Source organism: Callorhinus ursinus, unplaced genomic scaffold (assembly GCF_003265705.2).
Source record: "Callorhinus ursinus isolate GAN/ISIS: 27379988/994484 unplaced genomic scaffold, GSC_fseal_2.0 scaffold44, whole genome shotgun sequence".
NCBI classification, from domain to species: domain Eukaryota; kingdom Metazoa; phylum Chordata; class Mammalia; order Carnivora; family Otariidae; genus Callorhinus; species Callorhinus ursinus.
Genome location: NW_027397106.1, coordinates 1,769,475 through 1,795,636, shown reverse-complemented (window position 1 = coordinate 1,795,636; position 26,162 = coordinate 1,769,475). Strand labels below are relative to the sequence as shown.

The following is a 26,162-nucleotide window of genomic DNA, read 5'->3' as shown; positions in this document are numbered from 1 at the left end:
GAGTAGACAAGAATTTTATTATTCAACAGGTAAGACCTTCCATGCAGTTGTATGCCCAGAACTTCAGGGGATAAACAAGCTAGCAATCACCCAGCAGAATACACATCTCACTACACCGTTAACCAACTTCTAGCCATACCCTAATCCCATCTTAGCTATATGTCCTCTTGTTAACAAACAGTATGGCAGCCACTAATAACCAAAGCCCCACTACTACGTGACTCTACACAAAGCAAGATACCATTTCTATCTGGGAGCTTACAGGCATAAAACTAAGAATGGGAAGAAGGGAATGTGAATCAGGAAGTAACCCAGTCTAGAATTCACAAAGATGACACCACAATGCTTCTTTGGGCCTATGAGTGGAAGATGCTGAAGTCAAGATTTGTAGGTCCCAGTTTTCTAGTTCTTCTTCTTTTTTTTTAAGATTTTATTTATTTATTTGACAGAGAGAGAGACAGCGAGAGAGGAAACACAAGCAGGGGGAGTGGGAAAGGGAGAAGCAGGCTTCCCGCCGAGCAGGGAGCCCGATGCAGGGCTCGATCCCAGGACCCTGAGATCATGACCTGAGCCGAAGGCAGTCGCTTAACCAACTGAGCCACCCAGGCGCCCCCCAGTTTTCTAGTTCTGCCTACCTTTCTGGTTGGTCAAGAATTCATTTTCTTTCTCATCTTAAAATCATGTCCCTGCTACAAAAATGTTTGTTTACCTCAGAGAGAGTTAGCCACATCTCAGTAGCATTCCCAGGCAGATAAAAAACCATTACAGATTAAGGCTGAGGCAGTTGCAGAGAGGTCCCTTCATGTGAGTAAGAATTCTTATCTTTTTGTACAGGTCAAGCTCAGTTATAGATCCAGCTTTCTCTGGTATAGCAGCCAAATGCCTAGATCAGTAATAAACTGCAGCCAGGACTTACTTAACTGATTGCACTGGGACCATTTACCAAAAAACTACTTACTCTCTTTTTTCCCCCCCTATGCTAGATGAGAATATTTACATGTGTAGGGAGAATAGTAAGAAACCAATTTAGCCTAGTAGTGAAGAGTGCTAGTCTGGAATCTATCTGGGTTTGTGTAATAGCTCCATCATAAAATATTGTGTGGCCTTGTGCAAGTTAACTCAGTCTCTCTGAGCCTTAGCTTTCTCATCTGTACAACAGGGATAATATTATATCCTCCCTCAGGGGATTTCTAGGATTAAATAAAATAGTATCTATAAAGCACTTTTGTACAGTACATAAGAGCTCGGTTAGCTGTTGTATTACTGCTGTTGCTGTTATTATTACATTAATAAAGTTAAACAATTTTCTTTGTATTTTGTTCTCTCCCATTCCCATCTGATCATTGGGTGGAATATAATTTTTCACATTAACATAACATTTCCTCTAAGTTGTATGTGTGTGTATGTATACCTGAGCTGCTGGTCTGCACTAATTGATATTAATCCTGAACATCATGTTATAGAGCCTTCTGTAGGCTAATGTTCATTTTACCAGAGTCAGTTCAGCTCAACAAGCAGGTAAACTAAATTAGCTTTGAGGCCAAGACTGGACCCAAGTCTAGAAGGTGATGAATCACTATCTCTATGAAATGAGATCTTACCCAATACTAGGGAGTTAGAATTCTAAGTAGATAGGAAGCTTGAATCCTAGAGCTAGAGAAATCAGTTCACTCTCCTTCCCTCATATTTTATCAATATAAATTTTCCAGGGCAGGAAAAAGAGGAAATATTTTTCTATCCAAAAAGAATTAAGTTGCTTCCAGCGTTTATTAGGGCCCTTCTTAAGATTTATACCTCTCAACTAGCTTCTAATAGAAGGAAGTTGAAATAGCCCAATATAAAACTAAGAAGTAAATCTGTTTATCTTTGACATCCTCATAAGTTGCCATGTCTCCTTTGCTCAGGAACAATTTCACCTAAGCCAGTCCTCATCTACTATCCCCTAACCCAAAGACAAACTTCTATTCCTTTGTGTAGCCAATATTACATCTGTGGATAAGCTGATTTATACTAAAGTGTGAATGACAGCTCCCATACTTTTCTAGCAACTTATTAGTTTACATGAATCTTTAATGCAGAAGTACAGAGAATTACTTTAAGATAGGGAATCTTTCTTACTTACCTTTAAATTGCACTGACTTTTTTCAGTCACATATAAGGCTGACGATGGGAGGAATGGAAAGGACACTTTATTGTACCCAACCTCATCAAAGGAGAAGGGATCATGGGCTCTACTTCTTGCTTTGCTCAGCCCTAATACCTTCACTCCTCAGATATAGCCCATTCAACATTCATCCTACCCTTGCTCCCAACCAGTAAAACTGTCTCTAGGCAAGCCAAATCTTTGAACATCAGAGAGACTCCCAGAAGATAAGAAAAGCTGCCACCTTAATATCCCTGGAGGGATTCTTGGGACTTTTAGAGGGACCTTGGAGCTGTCACCTTAAATGTTTAATTTTCTCTCCCCCTTTCTCCAGCTATTCCTAATGACATGGTTATCTGCTCACAACTTTAAAGATTTAGAGGACTGCATGATTCTAACTATATGACATTCTGGAAAAGGCAAACTATGGAGACAGTAAAAAGATCCGTGGTAGGGTGCCTGGGTGGCTCAGCAGGTTAAGCATCCAACTCTTGATTTAGGCTCAGGTCATAATCTCAGGGCTGTGAGATCGTGCCCTGCATAGGGCTCTGCACTCAGTAGGGAGTCGGCTTGGGATTCTCTCTCCCTCTGCCCCTCCCCCCACTCACACTCTCTCTCAAATAAATACATCTTAAAAAAAATATATATATATATATATATAAAAGATCAGTGGTTACCAAGTGTTAAGGGTAGGAGTGAGGAGGGATGAATAAGTGGAACACGGGATTTTTTAGAGCAGTGAAACTATTCTATGTGATACAATAATGGTGGGTACATGTTATTTTACATTTGTCAAGACCCATAGAATGGGGGCGCCTGGGTGGCTCAGTCGTTAAGCCTCTGCCTTCAGCTCAGGTCATGATCCCAGGGTCCTGGGATCGAGCCCCACATTGGGCTCCCTGCTCGGCGGGAAGCCTGCTTCTCCCTCTCCTACTCCCCCTGCTTGTGTTCCCTCTCTCGCTGTCTCTGTCAAATAAATAAATAAAATCTTAAAAAAAAAAAAGACCCATAGAATGTACAACAAAGATTAAACCCTAATGTAGCTTATGGACTTCAGTTAGTATTAATGTATCAATACTGGCTCATCAGTTATAACAAATGTACCGCACTAACATAAGATACAATAGCAGGGGGGTGCCTGGGTGGCTCAGTCTGTTAAACGTCTGCCTTCAGCTCAGGTCATGATCCCAGCATCCTGTGAGCAAGCCCTGCATCAGGGTCCCTGCTCAGTGGGAAACTTGCTTCTCCCTCTCCATCTGCTGCTCCCCCTGCTTGTGCTCTCATAAACAAATAAACAAAATCCTTAAAAAAAAAACAAGATAAAGTAGCAGGGGGGAATAAGGAGGGTATATAGGAACTCTCAGAACTTTCTACTCAACTTTTAAGATTTTATTTATTTACTTGAAAGAGGGAGCACAAGTGGGGGAAAGGGGCAGAGGGAGAGGGAGAAGCAGACTCCCTGTTGAGCAGGGAGCCCGACACGGGGCTCGATCCCAGGACCCAGGACCATGACCTGAGCCAGAGGCAGATGCTTAACCGACTAAGCCACCTAGGCACCCCTCCACTCAATTTTTCTGTAAGTGTAAAACTGATATAAAGAACAGTGTATTATTTTTAATTAGAGAAAACAGTGGTTAATAATCCCCACCAGGTACAATGACTAATAAGAACCAAGATAAGCGGCACAAGAAGAAGGCAAACAGTAAAAAATGAGACTATAGCACTTAATCACAAACTAGACAGGCTGATAACTAAAGACAAGGAAAGAGGCTTGAGGAAGTGAGGGAAGGAGAGAGAGACAACTCTCACATCATTTTTATAGTGACTGGTGTGCAAAAAAACTAAAGCAAATGTTATCTCCCTCAGAGAAAGAGAAGCTTATAAGGGGTACTGAGATACCTGGCAGAAAAATTACCACCATTAAGCCTCTGACATACTTACAAGTGTCACCCTGACGCCTCTCCCTGTGGCTAAGAAATCAGAGCTTGTCATTGTAACCAAGTCTGCAACCTGTGCTGGTGCCAATCTTTATGGTAAATTGAGGCATTTTTCAGGAAAATCAAGGGATAATTGCCCAGTATCAAAAGCAGATCTGACCCTTGGGAGGAGAAAGGAGGTGTTCCTTTTGCCACAGGATGATTTCTCTCTGGAATAACATAAGTGGCTCTTCAAGAGACTACGTCTTTGATAAGCGGAGCTGCAATTCTGACAGCCAATCTGCCGAATGCCGAACAGAGCACTCAGCTTTCCACAATGACTCAAAGGACACGGCAAGACTGCAGATTTATTCTGCTGACCTTCCCTGCAGAGCTACCTAAGTTTTTCAAAGGCAAAAAGGAAGAACTCTTTCCTTCCACCCAGGGAACTGCAACTTCCACCTGGGATCTAAAGACAGAACTCTGTTTGCTCAAAATCTGACATCATCGACGTGAGCAAGGAGATTTAAAAGCTGGAATGATGGCTGGCAATTTTGGTCTTTAGAGCAGAAGTTGGGTTCGGCTCTTCAATCTGCCGGCAGAATCAGCAGCCACACGGGGCACATGGTGTGCCAGACTGGGAATGGGCTAAATTCAAAATTCATTCTCATTTCTCTCTGTACTTTCACATGGCAATTGCAAATAGTCCAGATTCTTACCAAAGCACAATCTTAGGTGGTGTATTTCACTGCACAAAGAAATTTCAAAGTAAAAACACAATTACGAAGAGATAAACCCCAAACCTTCCATCTTTTCTCCACAATGTTTTCCTTCTTGAAATCTTATCCTTAAACTGATAATTTTTGAGGGATTTAAAAGCAAATTCTAGCTACAATAAACTATTAATAGCAGCATTTCTCCCTCACAATTTGTATGTCATTTCTTCAAGATGAGATTTTGAAACAGAAAAGCTCTCTACATATCCTAAGTCAAAAGTAACAGCCACGTGCTATGATTTATAGGATAGTCCCTCTATGGTTAAATAGATTCAACCCTCAACAGACAAAAGAAAACTAGGCTTGAGAGTTAAGATACGTAATTTCTGTTTGAAATCTTTTTCATCTTATAATAAACGATTTTAAAACACTAAAATTTAGAGATAATCAGTTCTATTTTGATTTTTTTAAATATTCATTGCCGTACTGAGCAAGTACCCTGGAACAGGAACTGGAGCATGGGCAGTAGTAACAGCAAAATACAGCACAGAAAATTATAAGCAGAAAATCAGAATAAGATTTTTTTCCCAAAAAACAAAACATATAACCCCTTTTACAAAAACAAATGAAAAGAGGACAAAAATAAAGACATTCTGCTTCATATATAACACTGGCAAACAATAAATATCTTAAATTTTTAGACAAAACCAAAAGTCTAAAGATCTGGCTAAGTGAAATTTAGCTAAGTGTTAACTAATGTTTGCAACTGTAACCCTTTCAAAGGGGTTTATCATTTGGTTATAAAGACTCAATTAAGATCAAAACCTGGCTCTTCCCTAACTCCAGATGAAGGGGCTTCTCTTATACTGTAAAGCCAATTTAAAAAGGACATTGTGTTTTAATATAAGTCACTGGCATATGGCTAAAAAGCTTAAGTTTGTCTGGTTACATCCTTTGACAGAACATTGAAGTTCTCTTTCCTCTCTTATGAAAGAGCTTCCAGAGAGCATCACTTGCACCTTGTTCATAATGCACAATTTATCGGCATTTTGTTTCCTTTCTAAATGGCCGGGAGGGAAGAAGAGCTCCACAGCCACTGTGTGTGGTTAGTAATGGCGCTTTTGTCATTGTACAAAGCCTGTTAAATATTTACAACGCAGACAGCAATATCTAGTCCTAAACACCCAGTTGTGAGTTTGAATTTTTTTAGAAATAAATCTATGACAAGTTTTCCTCAGCAAAACGCCAGAAGACTTTACTAACAGCTTCAAAAGACCCAGCGGGTCCAGAGGAGCAGTTATAGGCCATCTGGTGATTACTTATTATTATTTATACAGCACTGTAGATGTACACACAGATGTGTTATGAATCCACATACAGAGCAGGCCCTAACAAGAGCTTCAGACAAAATGCGACTGCTGAGCAAGTCAATCTGCATTAAAGAAACACGCTAACCAGAAAGAGGGAACACACTGGCTGTTCTTCAATCTGCCGCAATAGCTGGAAGAATATTTGATAAGAGAATGATGAATTCTATATAATGACGACAATATCTTGTAAGTTAACAACCTAGCTATATGTGGTTTTGCAGGAGAGGCAAAAGAGGGACTAACGAAGGACAGGCTCTCAGATCCAGAAGGCACTTTATTAACTCGGCATTTTATAAAAGAAGGGACTAGGAAACAGCCTCTCTCCTGCGTTAGGAAGAACTGAGATACAAAGATACAGGATTTTTTTTTTTTTCCTACCAGGAATGCTCTGAGAACAGTTTCTGGGCTCCCATTCCAAATATTAAGTCATACCCAAGGAAAATAAGCGTGAATAACTGAAAAATTTCATCTTAATTTCTTGGGTATAGCTCTAATTAGGTTCATACAGCCTCCCCTCCCCCATCCTCAGTCCCCGGCCGACTGGGGCAGGGACGCTTTTAATCTACTATGTTCTTAGTAACATAATAGTAACGGTAACATAAAAAGCTAAAATCACCAAACACATGTTTTTAAAGGCAAGTGTCAAGAGTGCCAGATTGGACATTAAAAACAGGTTTAATCCCTTGCTCTTAATACATTTATATTTTTTAAAATCTTCGTCCCAATTCTGTCCGCATGATGCATAACAGTGGTCTACTTCCATCACAAGGGTTCATAAAACTGTACATACTCTGAGTGGACTGAAAGTTATTGCAAAATCAACATATTATTACAAAAAACAAGGTTAGCATTTGGTCTAATTGTGTATAATGCAATGTATTTTCAGCTGCCTGACAGCATGCAGGCACTCTTACCAGATGGGAACTGGATGAATTATTGAATGAAATATGAATTATTAAATAAAAATTTGAATTTTTTTAAAACTCTTGGCAGGGGGTGAGGAAGAAAGGCTTATCTGTTTGCCTGAAATTGCCCTCACCTGTCGAAGCATGTAAAGATGGTATATACCATCATAAATGGCATTTACCTGTCAGAGCCATTTCTTCCTTGTTATTCTCTAATTCAAGATGCTCCCCTGACATAAAGAATTAGTAATCAGCACCAACCCATTCTTCCTTCTTTTCTTTTGTGCTAATGCCAGGTAATAGGGAAACTTGCCAAAGGGACAGAATTAAAAATCCAGAGTCCTATAGTACCAGTATGGCCCACTTAAAGGGAGGGCTGGGATAACAGAAAAAAATCTCTATAGACTTGTGTTACATAGGCAATAAAACATATACCTTTGTAGCATGCCAGCATTTAACCAATCATAGAAGCTATTTGTTGCCTCATATATTACAAAGCAATAGAGATTTAAGGGATAATGTTGATGGAGGCAGAGGATACGAAGCAATAAACAGCACTGGAGGTTGGTTAAATGCCAAGTGAAGCCAGGACTACAGCACCATAAACATTATTCCTATTATATGACAAGATAAGGAGGTACAAGAAGCTGCCCTCAATCCCACCACAACAAGGGCTCTACTGCTATTCTTGGCCTCAGAAAGGGAAAGCAGGCCCTGGAGGTCTATGAGCTAGTTAGGTGTTTCACGTCTCAGATAGATATGAGCAGAACCTCAACCTGTACCTAAATGTCCTCTGGGAAAAGAAAAGATCTGGTAGTAGATATCCTTAGAGAGAAAAAAAAGAGTAACAGCCCCTCAGGTCACACTGGACAGAGAAACAATCAAAGGGTTTTTCCTTAAAAGGACAGAGTGGATACAGAGTGGTTATGACCGAAATCTTCCTCAATGGCTAATAATGGGATGATCCTGTCCATTAGAAGTATCTCCTTAGAGGAACTGTGTTCCTGCTCTTAAAGAAACAGATATGCTAAGTAATAAGCTTATATGATCAGCTTCTGCTCAAAGGCTTAGTTATGGTAACCAGAAGGACTACTTAAATCTGCATAATTTGTACTGCAAAACATGTCATGTTCCCAAGAGGGAGGTACAAGAAGATGGAATTTGTTGACTCCTAGTAATAAAAACTGGGCAAAAAGTGTCCAAAAGGTAAGTTATCTAACTGCATTTACAAATTCAAGATTAGTCAGAAACATAGTACAGTTGACCCTTGAACAACACGGGTTTGAATTGCACAGGTCCACCTATATGTGGATTTTTTTTTTTTCGATAAATATAGCACAGTACCGTAAATTTTCTCTTCCTTACAATTTTCTTAACGTTTTCTTTTCTCTGGCTTACTCCAAAGTGAGAATACAGTATATAGTACATATAACATACAAAATATGAGTTAATCAACTGTTTATGTTTTATTGGTAAGGCTTCAGGTCAACAGTAGGCTATTAATAGTTAAGTTTTTGGGGAGTCAAAAGTTATATACAGATTTTTAACTCCCTTGGGTGCTCCTAACCCCTCCATTGGTCAAGGGTCAACTACAGTTTTTCCTGCTTCCACAAACAACAGAACAATTTTACAAGCCACCTTTAAATAAAAATGTTCCCCAAAGCATCAAAAACAAAAGACTACCTAAATTCAGCACCAAACTAAATTTATTTTAATAACACAGAAGGAAAGCCATTTTATAGTCACAATGGTTTGTTTTTTTTAAAGATTTTATTTATTTGAGAGAGAGAATGAGAGATAGAGAGCACGAGAGGGAAGAGGGTCAGAGGGAGAAGCAGACTCCCCGCCGAGCAGGGAGCCTGATGTGGGACTCGATCCCGGGACTCCAGGATCATGACCTGAGCCGAAGGCAGTCGCTCAACCAACTGAGCCACCCAGGTGCCCAATCACAATGGTTTTAATTAGATGCTATCTTATAAACATTTCAAAAACCCAAACCACTCAAATTTAACCCAACCCTTTGCCACAGGGTATCTGGGGTACTGTTGCCTTAACAACACTAACCCATTCTCCGGAGGCAGCTCTATTAACTATTCCTGCTACCACATTCCATAGAGAGGTATTAGCAAGAATATTGCTTTCCCTAAGTTCCTCTTCATGAGAGTGATGAGGCCTCAAGAGAAACAGGGTCTCAACAGGAGAATAGGGATGAGAGGGCTCAAAACACCCTATCACCTGTCTTTTCAGATAAGAATGCAGAGAATACCAACTTCAGCAGCCATCTTTCTTTTAAAAAAGTGCATGCAGCATATTTAGAATTCAGCTGTGTCACATCAGACTTACTGTTGGGAAGTGGATCATGAACAGAATCCAAAAATAACAGCCATTAAAGACCTAGCAACCAAAACATGTTTACGTATCCATTGAAAGCCCTGTGGTTTTGATTATATGGTGGAGAGCATAATCCACTAGTCTATTTTAGGTGAATTTTCCTTTCACCTTCCCTTAATATTAAGGCGTGAGATGATTTCTGACTTTAGGGGTACATAGGGTAAAGTCTGAGCAGAGAACAGATACTGAAATAATGCAAGATTCCTATACTTTTTCTCTGCTGGTTGGTTTTTTTAAGGATCAGTCTCCAATTCTAATTTGCTTTCATTCCTTCTTCCTCTAAGTGGTAGAAACCACTGATTTTTGAGGCTTCTATGGCAATAAGTTCTAAACCATGTCTTGTAAAAATTATCATGGTCCTTATTACCACTACTGGGATTTACGTAGCTTTTTAAAAAAATTATTTTACCATGTCTGGAATAAAAATTCTGAATCAATGACAGTGGATTATAAATAGCTTGAAGGCCTCAAGTGGCTCCAGGATGAAACCATTTTCAAGGGATATAAGAAAGCTGGATGACAGGCCAAGGGTAGTCTGCTTCCCCAAATTTATCTTCCCTGCCAGATTTCCACTACTTCATATAATAGAAAGCAATCACAGTAAAGTAAATCTTGTAGAGATCCTACTTTAGAGTTGTCACTAGATATTGGGAGAAACTTGGAAGGTGACTAAATATAACTAAAGAACTACAATTTTTACCTGACCATAAAGTCCTGACATGCAAAGGAGGGAAAGGGATGAATGAATGATGCTACTTTCTATCCTTTTCTATGAAACAAGTAACTTGAATCCAAAAGAAGGTAGCAATCTCCCTGAGTTCCATATCCACTGAGGGGAGAAAAGCCTTCAGGACCAACACTAGAGGTTGTAACGAATCTGAACAACCAAAATACCAGCAAACAATTCAGAAATGGGAGGAAGAAGTAGGGGAAGGAAGAGGCTTATGATAAACAGTATCCAGCAATACAAAAGGAACCAAAGTAAAAAGTCCCTACTGTTTTTACCACCTCTAGTCCAAAAAATGCAAAACAAAAAGAAACAAACACAAAATCCTCTGGGATCTCACAAATTTCAGTGAAAACTACTCTTTTCTGATGAGACGGCCTAAAGAAACCCATTTACACCTTTCTTCCTCAGGGAGCTTAAGAGATGCTTTCCCGGTTTATTCCTTTAATTTTATAATCCATTTTAATTTCTTTAAGTCCTTGTCTAAGGTGGTTTTAAGCATAAAATATAAGAGGGGTACTGAGAAGCTTAAACAGTAAATGAAGAAAAATAAATATAAGTATGAGAAAAATAAATCTTTTCACCCAAAATGCAGATTTTAAAATGGAGGTAAGTGAAAAGGGTCCCAGGTATCAATTATGGAAATCACAGTAAATAGTATTATCAACAAATCCACACACAAAAATCTGGAGGGATCAGGTTCAGATACATATTCTAATACAGCTGTCTGAAAAGTGAAACAAATTTACCCTAATTTCCCAAGCGGCTTCTATTGTAAAAGAATAAAACACAAATCACATGGGGGGAAACAGTCAACAATAACGTTGAAAACTCTGACAAGAAAGGAAATATACCCTACAATGCTGAATACTTCAGAATGCAATGGTTTTTTTAGCCTTTTCTGAAATTTTCAGTGTTTACTGGAATTTGGAATCCTCCTTCTGCTTATTCCTTGTCACTACTCTCATCTCATTCACCTCTCAAACTCCAATTCTTACGAATCTCTGGAACTTAACTCTCTTCTTTCTGCCGAAGTATTTACAATGTTTAATAGAACTAGTCTGCAATTTCACATACCACCAGTAAGTGTCACTGGGCAGTCACATGGCATATTCCTAACTGAACAGAAATTCAACCCTCAGTTCCATAAAATCAATTCATGAAGGCTGATGAAACTTCCTTTGTATGCCTCTCTTCATCATTTGTGGAACATGGCAGTAGGGGAGGGTCTAGGAAGAAGGGTTAAGAAGGTACAAAATGGGGGGGTGTAAAAAGGCAGTTTCAACAAAATTATTAAAAAAGCATATAATGAAAAATATCTGACACATAATGTACACATATGCAAACAATAATATGGCAGCTGACACACAGAACAAGGCATTTCATGGTGTCAGAGAGGGAAGATGGCTGAGAAATCTTGTAGTTTATATACTGCCGTGAAATCTCAGGTTCTACGTTGGATTTGTATTTCCTAGATAGAAAGATATCTGCCTTAGCCACCAACCATTTTCTGGATCAACAGTCCAAAGACACTTTTTTCTTATGTAAAAAATCCAATAGAATCCAACAAATTGGGGTTCACGATGAACGGGTACATTCTCAGCTGCCTACTCCAAATATGTTAAGTACACTTTTATATCCAAGAAGGCTGAGGAAGAAAGATTTCTAAACTTGTTTTATATTTAGATGGATAGCTTTAGAAAGCAGGAGAGAGCAACATGTATTCTTCAACACTGTGTGTTGGGAAACAAACACCGGTAGAATAACAATATGAAAGAGAGCAAGGCAGATTTCATTACGGTAGAGTGCCTACATTTCCTCATAACATGGATTTACACACTGCAAATCCTCTGATCTGATTACCTCCAGTGATCACGTAAAATACCGGCTTTAAACTCTTTGCCTTAGTGATAAAACAGCCACTTTGATTCACAACGAGACATTCACAATAAAGTATATTGTAAACGTACCTGTCCACAGCCCGGGGCATTGCACACAAACGGTCTGTCGTCTCCCATATTTCATAGAGCAGAGCGGAGCTGAGGAGGGGGAGGCAGGGGGAAAAGTTATGTTAAATACGCTGGAGTTAAAAAAAAAAAAAAGTGCTTCAAAAATATCAAGGCTAGAAACAGGTGTTCCAAGAATGCTGTCTATCAAAGCTAAAACACAGGCTACTTTGGGGAGACCCATTAGACAGGTGGAATATGATCTACTGCGCTTCAACTGAAACTTTTAATTAGAAAAATTGAGACCTAAACAATCAAGGAATTTCAAACCTTTGGGAGATTTTCCCTCTTTCTGCTACAGTATATAACACACTCCTCTAGTCTGCTGAATTACAATCAGTGCAGTTTCCCATGTCAATAAATCCACTGAACATTCGATGCAGAAGCCATATTTCTGAACTAGAGAAGACCAAAATTTGTCATTTAATTAATTAAGGGATTATAGGAGGGGTGCTCCATTTTACAGGGCTATAATCTGGCTCCCTGGTGTATAAACTACCAGACTGTTGGCAAGGGCCGTTTATCCCAGATTATTGCCAAAGAAAACAAAGCACCCATCCTATTGGGCTACACGGGAAATGATTTTCATTAATAAAAAAATAAGAATAAAAACCTTCTCTCCCCACTGGGAGCCTCCTTCTCCCCCCACCAATCGTCTGTGGCAAATGGAGAAATATCGGTGCCCTTCCCCCTCTAATTCTATTTATGGCTAGGTTTTTAAAAGCGGCAATAAAACAAATGTCGACTCTTTGGGGGTTTACTGGGTGAATATGTTCCGGCTGTTTGTGCCGCTCTCGGCCAGAGTTCTTGGGCTGCTCTGCTGCAGCCAACAGATGTGTGCTGCTGCAGGGGATAAAAGAAATGGCACTAAAAGGCATCACCATCCATCCTCTCTATTTCTCTGAAGAATTTAGCAGGGCTTATACTGTTGTTGTTCTTTAAGTATTGAAGCTAAACTTGAAATGTTGATCGAAATTCTTTGTCAAAGAACAATAATTCCAATATGAATGTGTTGGGGAAATTTCTCATTTCCCAACTAGGAATAAAAATAGAGGTGGAGATGGATAAGGATGAGAAATGCAAATCATAGTAAAAATATTCCTAAAAGATAAACAGGGTTTTGAAAGGGGGGGGGAACAAAAATAGTCTTCATAGAAAAAACTCCTAAAGGATATTTTCGAACATCCTTCTACAAGAAAGGTGTAGAAAAGAGTATTTTTTTTAAAGATTTTATTTATTTATTCATGAGAGACAGAGAGAGAGAGGCAGAGGGAAAAGCAGGCTCCCCACTGAGCAGGGAGCCCGATGCGGGACTCGATCCCAGGACCCTGGGATCATGACCTGAGCCGAAGGCAGACGCTTAACCATCTGAGCCACCCAGGCGCCCTAGAAAAGAGTATTAACAAGGGAAGATGAAAGAGGAAGAACTATAACTTGAATATGCCTAGAAACAACTTCAGAACTGTAACTAAACTCAAATTTTTATCTTGGAGATAAACCAAAATATCAGGTTAACCTTCACTCAGGTCTGCATTAAAATAAAATGTTAAAGTGCTAGACTGAATTTGGTAATCAGAAAACCCTGCTTAAAACTCAGAGGGGAGCTAGGTAACATCTCTCCTACTCTCTTAAGACTCACTCTGGGGTTGGAAACCAGTATTTCTGGTGGTCTGATCAGTAATTCCACAACTAGTGTTTAAAATTGTGGGGTGCCCCCCAAAATAGAAAGGGCTTCTTAGTCATCTTTCAGTGTGCTAGGAACAGGGTCTAACTATGAAGGAAACTGATGCTGCAGCATTGCTGTAATGGAAGAGTATGTACATAGGTATACACAGATTTATATCACATTTAGCCAGGATAAATTGCTTCAATAAATTCTGTTCCTAGGAGAAGCCAGCTGAAGCTGATGATTGGGTACTGGGAAAATGAGAGCTTTATTCTTCTTCACACAGCCCCAGGACAAGAGGTTTTCTGGTTTGTTTTAAATACATGATTTTTTAGCACTTTCTGGAACTATGACATAGTGCAAAAAATAAACATAAAGTAAATACAAGTAAATAAATGCAAAGACCATGGCCATTATAACTGAAAATTCAGGACATTTCTGGAAAGCAATTCATTTCTGGAAAAATTCCTAACTGCTGTGCTGAAGATAATTTCACTTCCTAGTCCCAAACCCTGCTTTCCTAATATAATCATGAAATGAGAATTTTATCTTAACAAGGTCCTGTAGCATATTTTCAACCAGGAAGTAAACTACAAGGACTAGAGCAGACATAAGGACCAGGTGGGATTCCTTCCTTTTACCTTGTTTCTGTTATTTGAGGCTAAATTTTCTGTTTCCTACCTAGAGGAGAAAAAGGGGGCTTGCTGGCTGAGCAGTAGGGCAGCACTGGCATAGGAAGTGACTGAATAAACTCCGGAATGGTTTCCCTCCAAACACAAAATTCAAAATTTAACTTGGTTTTGTACAATCATATCACAATATATGGCTTCCAAATTTTATTTAACTGTATCCTTACTAGGAAATAGAAATGAAAAACCATGATTTTTCTAAAAGAAAACAAAAGGCAAACCAAGTTAGGGGAAAAGTATTAAATGTAAAAGAAGCAAGCATTTTCATGGCTCTTAAATACTCAAATCTGACAATCACTAACTAGGATTTCCTGCTTCCTTCCCACTTTACTGGCTTTTTGTTTTCCCATTTTCACCAAAAGGAGGATCATAATGGGAGGAAGAAGGCCCTCTTTCTTAAATACCCAGAATTATTCTGAAATCATTCCTCATTCTCTTGCTCCTTTTCATTTCCATCATTCTTGCTTTTTCACTTTAGGGTGATTTGTCTTTTTTAAGAATTAAATATATAACAACAATAAATAATGATCTGTTCTCCTACTTAAAAAAAAAAATCCAGCTTACATCTTTTTAAATTCCCAGTCAGCTTAATAGCTACATATAAGGAATGCCATGGCTTATTTCTATTTGATACTTAAAACAAATCTCTAATTATGAGAGAGGTCAAACTGATGCCTTCTCAAGAACAAAAAGCAGCACATTTCTGTAGTATAAACAGACTGAGACAAAGGTGAAATCTTGAATAAAGATGCTGCCATTCACTAGAATTTAACTCATGGCCCACTGGTATCTGTACTACTTGACACATAGATCACGTGTCTGGGCATGACACTCAAGTCTGTCATCTACTCCTTGATCTATTCCTCAGGATGAAACTCAGCATTTTACACAACTAACCAATAAATGACAGGCAAAGGATACACACATTAATAAGAGACATTTCCAGGAGGAAGTGAGATGCTTTCAGAGGAGATCTTAGAACAGGAAAACAAAGATGAATTAAAAGGCCGTCCTAGAGGCCAAGTCTGCAGAAGAAAAGGCTCATGTACTCGGGAGTCACCAGAATGCATAAATGATAAAAAATCACTATTTACTCAAAAGAGAGAAAGTTATCTGAATGCTAGGAGAGAAGTGAAAAAAATCAGAGACTGATTTTTAATAACTGGGATAATTTCATAAAATCTATGTTAAACAGTTTTGTCAAAGCCAGAAGTATATCCTAAAATGATCAATGTGCAAATAAGAAAACTGATTTTCTATGTATATACATATATGTACATATATGTGCGTGTATATATATACACACACACATATCTTTTTTTTTCTTTCTTCTTTAATAGAATGAGGATGAAGTCTGTCACTGAGGACTACAAAGTCAATTCTCTGGACCCAGCTATAATGTGATTATCTCTTTAGTAACTAATTGCTGTTCATAAAATGGCCCAACTTTAGTAAGGAATAAAAGCCATGTACAAACACACCCAAGGGCCTGTTCTTAGGTTCCTAATAACAAAGTGCAGATACTGCTAAGTACAAAAAATGAGAAGGGCATATGCACCATTAATATCAAAGATTCATGAAAATCTAGAAGGGGTTCAGACTAGCTATCATTCATTCATTCAAAAAACATTACTAAGGAACTAAGTGCCAGGCAAAGTGGACATAAAAATAAAAAGACAATAATCCTTTGCAAAAAAAAAAATCTTTCACTCATCTTCAAAGAAAAACTAGAGTTGGACAGTAATTAAAGCAGTAAAAAACAGTTTTTAGTTAGAACTACTGCAATAGGGGAAAAGAGATCTCAGTACAGAACTGGGCTCAATTCTGAAAACATCAGGGGCAAGTGGAAATTTATAGCCAAGGACCATGGTGGGGGCTAATGGATGGAAAAGTACTAAGAGGAAACATCAGGAGAAGGGGATTCTGACTAAACCGACCTAACAAGATTCTTCCTAAAGATAGGCCAGGATGATGATACATAACCTAAGGGATGGTGAAAGATGAAGAATCTGATCAGATATGAGGGTGATCAGATATCAATGGTGAGGGATTCTTGCTAAAACTGGATCTTACAAGAAAGTACACTGATGGGCCTAAAAGAAGGTTCAGGAACCTGCCTAAAGTTTGGTCAAAGAATTTTTGTCATTTGGCATGAGAGATGCCAAGTAAGTGGTAAGAATGATTTACAAGTTCAATTAGTCAGAGATTGATCAGTATACATATTGGATCCCTTGCTATTTCTTATTCTTTATGGTCATTTATCAAATTCCTTTGCTAGACAACTTCAGAGAGTACAGGCAAGAGCACAAGAAAGAGGGATTGAAAGTCTTGGTAAAAGGGGCGCCTGGGTGCCTCAGTTGGTTAAGTGACTGCCTTTGGCTCAGGTCGTGATCCCAGGGTCCTGGGATCGAGTGCCGCATTGGGCTCCCTGCTCAGCGGGGAGTCTGCTTCTCCCTCTGACTCTCTTCCCTCTCGTGCTGTCTCTCATTCTCTCTTTCTCAGATAAAATCTTTAAAAAAAAAATAACGTCTTGGTAAAAGATCTGACAAGGACAAAGTCTGAAACTAATAATCACAATTTACTTTGTGGATCAAAAAGTAAATATGGTCAGTTTTAAAATGCATCAATTCACTGGGGTGTCTAGGTGGCTCAATCAGTTAAGCATCTGACTCTTGGTCTCAGCTCAGATTCTTGATCTCAGGGTCGTGAGTTCAAGCCACGAGTTGTGTTCCATCCACACTGGGCATGGGGCCTACTTAAAACACAAAACAAAACAAAACACCTTAAAATTCATCAATTCACTGAATACTTTATTCAGTGCTTACCCCACACTCTAGGCCCCAGAATTCAACAGTGACAAGGTTTCTACCCTTACAGTGCTTATACTCTAAAAGGAAGAAATAAACACTAAGCAAGTAAACAAAATAATTTTAGATTAATAGCAGATAACTGCTATGAAAGAAATGAAATGGTGATATGTTAGTGGCTATGAGCAGGCTATTTCAGTTTCATGAATAAAAAGGAAATGGCTGTATTATCTGTGACCAAAAAGGGAACAGGGTAGAATACAGAGATCTAGGTTAAAACTTCTGGAAGCCTTTCCTCTCATAACACAGGTGATTTTTGGTAAATATTTATTGATTTAATATGAAGCCAATATTCAAGTATACTCTGCTGAAATTCTACATTTATCTTCCTGTTTTTTTCAGAAAGCTGCCAGCTAGGTCCACAAAACAACTGTATCCAGGTATTTATGTATTTAAAGCTAAACATGTTTGACATATTTTATTTTTTTTTAATATTTTATTTATTTATTTGAGAGAGACAGAATGAGAGAGAGAGAGCACAAGGGGGGGGGTCAGAGGGCGAAGCTGACTCCCCGCCGAGCAGGGAGCCTAACGCGGGACTCGATCCAGGGACTCCAGGATCATGACCTGAGCCGAAGGCAGTCACTTAACCAACTGAGCCACCCAGGCACCCATGTTTGACATATTTTAAATACATATTCTTCTTAAGACATATTTTAAGTACATACTTTACAACTACTTTGTGCCTAAGGCACTTGATGTGACTACACCCAACCAACTCTGTGCTTTCCTTATCATCCAAATAACATAGAGGAGGATCCATAGCTTTTGATTAGAGTGTTAAAAAATGGGGAGAAGGAAGATTATTTGTCAAATTAACCCTTCATTGGCCCTTGAAAACAAAACCGAGGCCAGAGCTGTTAAGATATATTTTCAAGTATAAAAGAATGTAGCAGAGGGGGGCCTAGCTGGCTTCATAGGTACAGCATGCGACTCTTGATCTCGGGGTTGTGGGTTCAAGCCCCACATTGGGTGTGGAGCCTATTTAGAAAAATAAATGAAATAAAATAAAATCTTAAATAAAAAAAAGAAACATTAAAAAAAGACTGCCGCAGAAATTCTTATACCTTCATATAAGACTTTTGGGAGTACATATTTGAACAATCTTTCTGGAAAGCAATCTGGCAATATTTATATTGTCTTAAAAATTTTTTTTTAATTTTATTTATTTATTTGACAGGGAGAGAGAGAGCACAAGCAGGGGGAGCAGCAGGCAGAGGGAGAGGGAGAAGCAGGCCCCTCTCGGAGCAGGGAGCCCGATGCGGGGACTAGATCCCAGGACCCCAGGATCACAACCCGAGCAGAAGGCAGACACTTAACCGACTGAGCCACCCAGGTGCCCTTGTCTTAAAATGTTTTGTATCCCTTGAACAAACCATTCTTTTTTTTTTTTTTTTAAGATTTTATTTATTTATTTGACAGAGAGAGACACAGCAAGAGAGGGAACACAAGCAGGGGGAGTGGGAGAGGGAGAAGCAGGCCTCCCGCGGATCAGGGAGCCCGATGTGGGGCTTGATCCCAGGACCCTGCGACCATGACCTGAGCTGAAGGCAGACACCTAACGACTGAGCCACTCAGGCACCCCTGAACAAATCATTCTTTTTTCAGGACTTTATTCTGAGGTTAAAGCCCAAAACATGGACCACTTATATATTAAAATGCTCATTATAGTCATATTTATAACAATAAGAAAAAAAGAACAGGAATTAAATGTTTAAGAAGAATGAATCAATGTAAGATACTGCCTGACAATAGGCTATATTTAAGTTAAGAATAACGTTTCTGAAAGCTGTTTAATGACATAAGAAAATGCTATACATTCTGTGGGGGGGAAAAAGCAGGATATAAAATTGCATATGCACCATAATTCCAAATCTATAAAAAAGCAAACAAAATAGGGGTGCCTGGCTAGCTCAGTCAGAACATGCAACTCTACGACTCTTGATCTTGGGGTCATGAGTTCAAGCCCCACACTGGGAGTAGAGCCTACTGAAAAAAATAAAGGGAAACAAATAATATGCATATAAATAGATAAGGGAATTGGCATCAAATGTTAACAATGGTTATCTCTGGATAATGGTATTCCAGGTAATTTTGTTTTCTTCTTCGTACGTTCAGTATTTTCCAGTCTACAATGATCACAGACTGCTTTCAAAAAATAAAAATAGGGCGCCTGGGTGGCTCAGTTGGTTAAGCAACTGCCTTCGGCTCAGGTCATGATCCTGGAGTCCCGGGATCGAGTCCCGCATCGGTCTCCCCGCTCAGCAGGGAGTCTGCTTCCCCCTCTGACCCTCTCCCCTCTCATCCTCTCTATCTCATTCTCTCTCTCAAATAAATAAAATCTTAAAAAAAATAAAAAAATATAGTGTGATTTAATAAAAACAATGATCTGCATGACTTAAAAAAAATGTCTATGAGTAAAAAAAAAGGTCCACATCTGGTAGACTCTTCTAAAACACTAAACAGTATATTTACAAATCATGCAAGGTTGTTCATTCTCTACTACAAAGCAACAAAACCAACTGACAAATTAAGTTCAAAATGGACTACCAAAAAATCTAAAATTATAAACTAGCAGCTTCATATAGAAATAGACACGGTGGAAACTTAAACATAACGATACACAGGGTAATCAAGCAGTTCAAGATAGTTCCTCCTTTGTTTCCTTCAAGGACCCATTTTCCAAAATCCCATGAATGCTCCCTAACGAGTATTACTTATATTAAATATTTACAAATTGCCCCAGCCATTCATCACAAAGGGAATAAAAAGAGCTGAAACCAAGCTTAGCAGGTACTAAATGCCTTTCAGCTCAGCTATAAACAAGCTTAAAAATGTAGACAGGCACCCAAACAGAGCTCTATGGGCCCCATTCCCTTATGATATTAAAAAGAAAGAAATTATATACAGTTCTCTTCCAAGAACATAACTTTGGATACCAAGTTTCAGACTCTACGATAATTTAGCTGCTGCTAAGCAAAGAGTACAAACACCAAAGATCTCTACCACAGCAGTCTCAACATTTTATTCTCCATAGGATACTCAGTGTTGCTGTGATTTGCATTACATGTAGAAAATTGATTTAAGGAAAAGATGCCAATAAACATATGAACTGTGAGACTATAATGCACGTTATGTGAACCTCAGAAAAAAAAGAAGACTCACGTTTTACCAGGTAGTGGATTATTTAGGAATTGAAATTTCTGTTCATAAATTCTGGGTTTGTTTTTCACTGTATTATTTGGCATAAAAACAGTTTAGCATATATTATTTCACTAGTAGGTAAACCAACTGCCCCAAAGAGATTATATAGAAAGCACATATATCACTATAATCTTAAACTAACTTGCCTTACACTGTTTTATATCAGGGTTTTTGTAAAGCACTTTGCTAACAGACTGGAAAACTGAGGTAGGGAGTTATTAAAAAAAAAAAAAAAATAGACAAAAGATGAGTCAAGAGGTTGAAGTTGGCCTGAATCCTAGTTACCTATTCTCACACACCTCAAAAAAGATGTAAAAATGAACAGCACATCTTTTTAGAACTCCTAAAAATTAGGGATGCCGGGGTGGTTCATCAGGTTAAATGCCTGCTTTCCGCTCAGGTCATGATCCCAGGGTCCTGAGATCGAGTTCCACATTGGGAATCCTTGCTCAGCAGGGGGCCTGCTTATCCCTCTGCCTGCTGCTCCCCCTGCTTGTGCTTTCTCTCTCTGACAAATAAATAAATAAAATCTTAAAAAAAAAAAACCTCCTAAGAGTTGTATGATAACCTGCATATTGTGTAACTATTTCCAACTGAACTGTGTTATTTCCAAAAATTTACACACAATAGGTGTTTCTTATATGTTTATTATACAAATGAATGTCCAGAAATACAAACTGGAGGGACTACAAATTCTTGTAGCATTATTTTTGTCTAAGAAAATTAAATAATGTTCATAGTTTTAACATTAAGTGTGTGTGTGTATAATTGTGTGTGTGTGTGTGTGTGTGTGTGGTGGGCAGCAAAGCAAATTTTATTGAGCAACAGTAAAAAGCTCTCGAAGAGGGAGGGGACGTGAGAGGGTTGCCCAACATTAAGCATATTTTATTATAATTTTTAAATTCATAATCCAGTTATAGTATATGTCAAAGACTGGCAAACTTCAGTCCGTGGGCCAAATCCAGCCTGCCACCTGTTTTTATATGGCCCACAAGCTAAGAATGGTTTTTACATTTTTATTATTTTTTTAAAGATTTTATTTATTCGAGATACAGATACAGAGAAAGAGCATGAGCAGGGGGAGAGGCAGAAAGAGAGGGAGAAGCAGGCTTCCTGCTGAGCCAGGAGCCTGAAGTGGGGCTCGATCCCAGGACCCTGGGATCATGACCCAAGCTGAAGGCAGACACTTAACCATCTCAGCCACCCAGGTGCCCCTGGATTTTACATTTTTAAACGGTTGAAAAAAAAAAGAATATTTCATGACACATAAAAATTATATGAAGTTCAAATTTTAGTGTCCATAAAAAAGTTTTTATGGGAATACAGCCACGCTTATCCTTTGCATGCTGTCTATGGCTTCTTAGGTGCTATAATGGCAGAGTTGAGTAGTTACAAACAGACCTCATGCTGCAAAGCCTTATTTACTATCTGGCCTTAGTTTGCAAACTCCTGGTATTTACAAATAACTATTATTAATTAAAATACATGGTTAATTAGGAGATTCCAATTCTGACAAATGTCAGAGTGTATGTGTTAATCATTTTTTTAAAAGATTTCATTTATTTATTTGACAGAGAGAGACATAGCAAGAGAAGGAACACAAGCAGGGAGAGTGGGAGAGGGAGAAGCAGGCTTCCTGCAGAGCAGGGAGCAAGATGCGGGGCTCGATCCCAGGACCCTGAGATCATGACCTGAGCGGAAGGCGGACACTTAAGGACTGAGCCACCCAGGTGCCCCTGTGTTAATCATTAAGAACTTTTATAATGTGACTATTCAAGTACTAATTTCTTTTTACTCGACTACAAAATTTAGAAATTAGGTGTTTTTTTTTTTTAAGTAGGCTCCATACGCACATGGAGCCCAATGTGGGCCTCAAACTCACGACTGTGAGATCAAGCAAGACTTGAGCCATGATCAAGAGTCAGACACTTAACTGACCAAGCCACCCAGGCGCCCCTCTTTCTTTCTTTTTTTTTTTAAATTTAAGTCATCTCTACACCCATTGTGGGGCTGAAACTACAACTCAAGAGTAATATGCTCTTCTGACTCAGTCAGGTTCCTAAGAAATTAGGTCTTCTAAAAATAAGGTTAATTAAGCTAGCTCCACAGTTCTCCACCTTTAGCATATTCACCTGGGCACCTTGAAAAATACAGATTCCTATGCCTCTGGATTTTCTTGGCTTTGGGGCCCAAGAATCTACACTTTATTTTTTAATTTTTTTAATTTTTTAAAGATTTTATTTATTTGACAGAACAGAGAGACAGCGAGAGAGGGAACACAAGCAGGGGGAGGGGGAGGGGGAGAGGGAGAAGCAGGCTTCCCCAGGAGCAGGGAGCCCGATGCAGGGCTTGATCCCAGGACCCTGGGATCATGACCTGAGCCGAAGGCAGACACTTAATGACTGAGCCACCCAGGCACCCCCAAGAATCTACACTTTAAAAAAACACCCTGGGGGCGCCTGGGTGGCTTAGTCGTTAAGCGTCTCCCTGCGGCTCAGTGGGATTGAGCCCCGCATCAGGCTCCTTGCGCAGCAGGAAGACTGCTTCTCCCTCTCCCACTCCCCCTGCCTGTGTTCCTGCTCTTCGCTTATCTCTGTCAAATAAATAAAATCTTAAAAAATAAAATAAAAAATAAAATAAAAATAAAAAACACCCTGGGTAATTCTGGTGCAAATGGTCAGTAACCCAGCCTTTGAGAGGCACTTAAATGGTTGGAGAGCTTATAGTTCTTCCATATTGTAAACAGCTGTATTTTTCCAATTTGGTACTATAAGACAGTTCTCAAAGTGGGCTCCAGGGGAGCGCTTGGGTGGCTCAGTCATTAAGTGTCTGCCTTCGGCTCAGGTCATAATCCCAGGGTCCTGGGATTGAGCCCCACATCGGGCTCCAGCCCCACATCGGGCTCCCTGCTCTGCGGGAAGCCTGTTTCTCCCTCTCCCACTCCCCTGCTCGTGTTCCCTCTCTCACTGTGTCTCTGTCAAATAAATAAAATCTTAAAAAAAAAAGTGGGCTCCAGGGATCCCCAGATTCCTAAGACCCCTTCAGAGGGTTCGTGGATGTTAAAAGATCTATTTAAAGGGCAAAATAGGCTAATTCATTTTAATGTAACAAAGTATTAAAAGTTCAGAGATGTGGTTTCAGATTTTACACAATAGCTAACCTTTAAGAAACTATCACATTTTGGATTCTGGTATAGTATCAAAGAAGAACGACTATCTACAATTATCTGAAAAGAGGCTTTCTTTCCTTTGCCTGGGTGGCTCAGTCGGTCGAGCATCGGACTGTTGGTTTCCGCTCAGGTCACGATCTCATGGGTTGTGGGATCAAGTCCCACATCCAGCACCTCACTCAGCACAGTCTGCTTGAAGATTCTCTCCCTCTGCCCCTTCCCTCCTCAAATAAATAAATCTTTAAAAATAAATCTTTCCTTTTCCTATTAGTATCTGCATGTGAGCCCAGGTTATCTTCATATACTTCAACCAAAACAACATATTGTAACAGACTGAATGCAGCAGCAGATATGAGAATCCAGCTGTTTTCTATTAAGCCAGACATTAAAAGGTTTAAAGCCCTGCCCCTAAATTTTTCTGACACTGTAATAGTTATTTATGTTGTTATTTTAAAGTAAATGTTTTTTCAATTTCTCCAATTTAATTTCTAAAATGCTCAATGTCAATAGATATAACCAAGACAAACCCTTTGGAGTCCCCAACAATTATGAAGAGTATAAAGGGGTAGGTACTGAGACCAAAAGCAGTTTGAGACCCACTGCTTTAAGAAATACACAAACAGTAGAGTACCCTGGATTGATCAAAGAGAAGGTTAAAATTAATTTCTGGATTTTGAGCTCTGACATGCAGGGACAGGTTTCAAAAAAAGGAGCCAGCTTAAATAGACCAAATAGTTTTGTAGCAAATGACTGAAAACAGATGGGAGTGAGAATTAGGCTGAATCATAAGTTAGGCAACAACACATGGCCAAAGCTTAGAACCTATCTGGGAACAGCCTCATATAGGCAACTACCTGACTAGAACTTTTTTTTAAGTCTCTCTAGGCTTTTGGAGGATTCAAGGAACTATTTTAAGGCTATCCTCAGAAAGGTTAATAAAGTAAAAACAAAGAAGCAACAACTTGCTAAAGTGACAGCAGGAAGCAGAGTTAGAAATAACTAGAGAACATTATACCTATGTTTGGCCTCAATGCATTTTAGAAGTTGAAAAATTCCTGGAAACTGGTAGGCTGTCAAAAATCTATTGCTGTGTTTTGGGTTTTTTCCTACTCATTTTCAGATAAAGTATCATCCCTAAAACAATACACCAATAGCAATCAACCCCAAAACACTCATCTTTTTTTTTTAAGATTTTTTATTTATTTGACAGGACAGAGTATAAGCAAGGGTAGCGGCAGGCAGAGGTAGAGGGAAAAGCAGGGTCCCCGCTCAGCAGGGAGCACAATGTGGGGTTCAATCCCAGGACCCTGGGATCATGACCTGAGCCAAAGGCAGACGCTTAACCGTCTGAGCCACCCAGGCGCCCCCCAAAACACTAATCTTTAAGGATAAATTTAAAATCTTCGTGGACTTTTCTTTTTTTTTATGGACTTAATTTAAATAGACTGCTAACAACAGTAAACCAGATAGACTTTAATATTAAACCCTAGTATGAGTTTGGTCCTAGATAGGAAATTGCTACAACATCCCATAATGACAATCATGGAGATGCTTAGAAATTCTCAAGGGAAAAAAAAATCTATTTTCTAAGACTATCCACATACTGGCAACACAGTGATCTATTTAGAGTATTCTAATGCTCACTGACTGCCTTTCAACAGTCCCAAACACAGATGTGTAAAATATCAGAAAACTACTGCTTGCCCAAAACTTAAAAAAATAAAGAAAATGGTGCTAGAGGAGACAAGTTACTACCAGAAATACCAGAAAAACCATGTTAAATAAAACCAACATGGTGTTACTCAAGTTTGATAAAGCTTAAATAAATGTTACTGGCAAGAAACTTGGTGCCAACACAAATCATTTACAGCAGTCATATGTTCTAATCAATAAATCACCCTGTTTTTATAATATAGTCAGGCATGTTCCTTTTCAGAAAAATGATTATGCTCTATTTAACTTAAAAAAAAGTAATTTTTTTACTGCATGGTAAATTATAAGCCCCAAATACAATCTGACCAATTTAGCATACAAATCTTCTTTGTCCACTGTGTCAACAAGAAGCACTATACCAGATAACAGGTAATTTCACTCAAAACAAGTTGGATTTTGTGAGAAGGTGGGGCAATGGCAGAACGACACAGTTCCACGGAGGCCCAAGCCACAAGCTCACAAAGTGACTTTTTAAGTTAATTATGCTTTAAGTTGCTATTTATTAAGGATAAATGCATTCTTGAATAGAGAAACTTTTTTTTTTTGAACATATAATGTATTATTTGTTTCAGGGGTACAGGTCTGTGATTCATCCTACACAATTCACAGTGCTCACCATAGCACATACCCTCCCCAGTGTCCATCACCCAGCCACCCCATCCCTCCCACCCCTCTCCACT

At 39.0% G+C, this 26,162-nt stretch overlaps 1 protein-coding gene across 4 annotated transcripts in view; it reads right to left on the bottom strand.

Moving 5' to 3' along the window:
• The window catches only part of LOC112832313 (cyclic AMP-dependent transcription factor ATF-7), an 86,360-nt gene that overhangs the window by 54,239 nt on the left and 5,959 nt on the right, over nt 1–26,162 (bottom strand). For 3 of the 4 annotated variants that reach the window (XM_025882937.2, XM_025882938.2, XM_073881929.1), the window contains exon 2: nt 12,139–12,207. The exons of the other annotated variant lie outside the window; for it this stretch is intronic. In XM_025882937.2, the coding sequence (XP_025738722.1) occupies nt 12,139–12,186 (48 nt within the window). In that variant the 5' untranslated portion in view covers nt 12,187–12,207. The remainder of the gene's footprint in view (nt 1–12,138; nt 12,208–26,162) is intronic. 4 annotated transcript variants of the gene reach the window in all.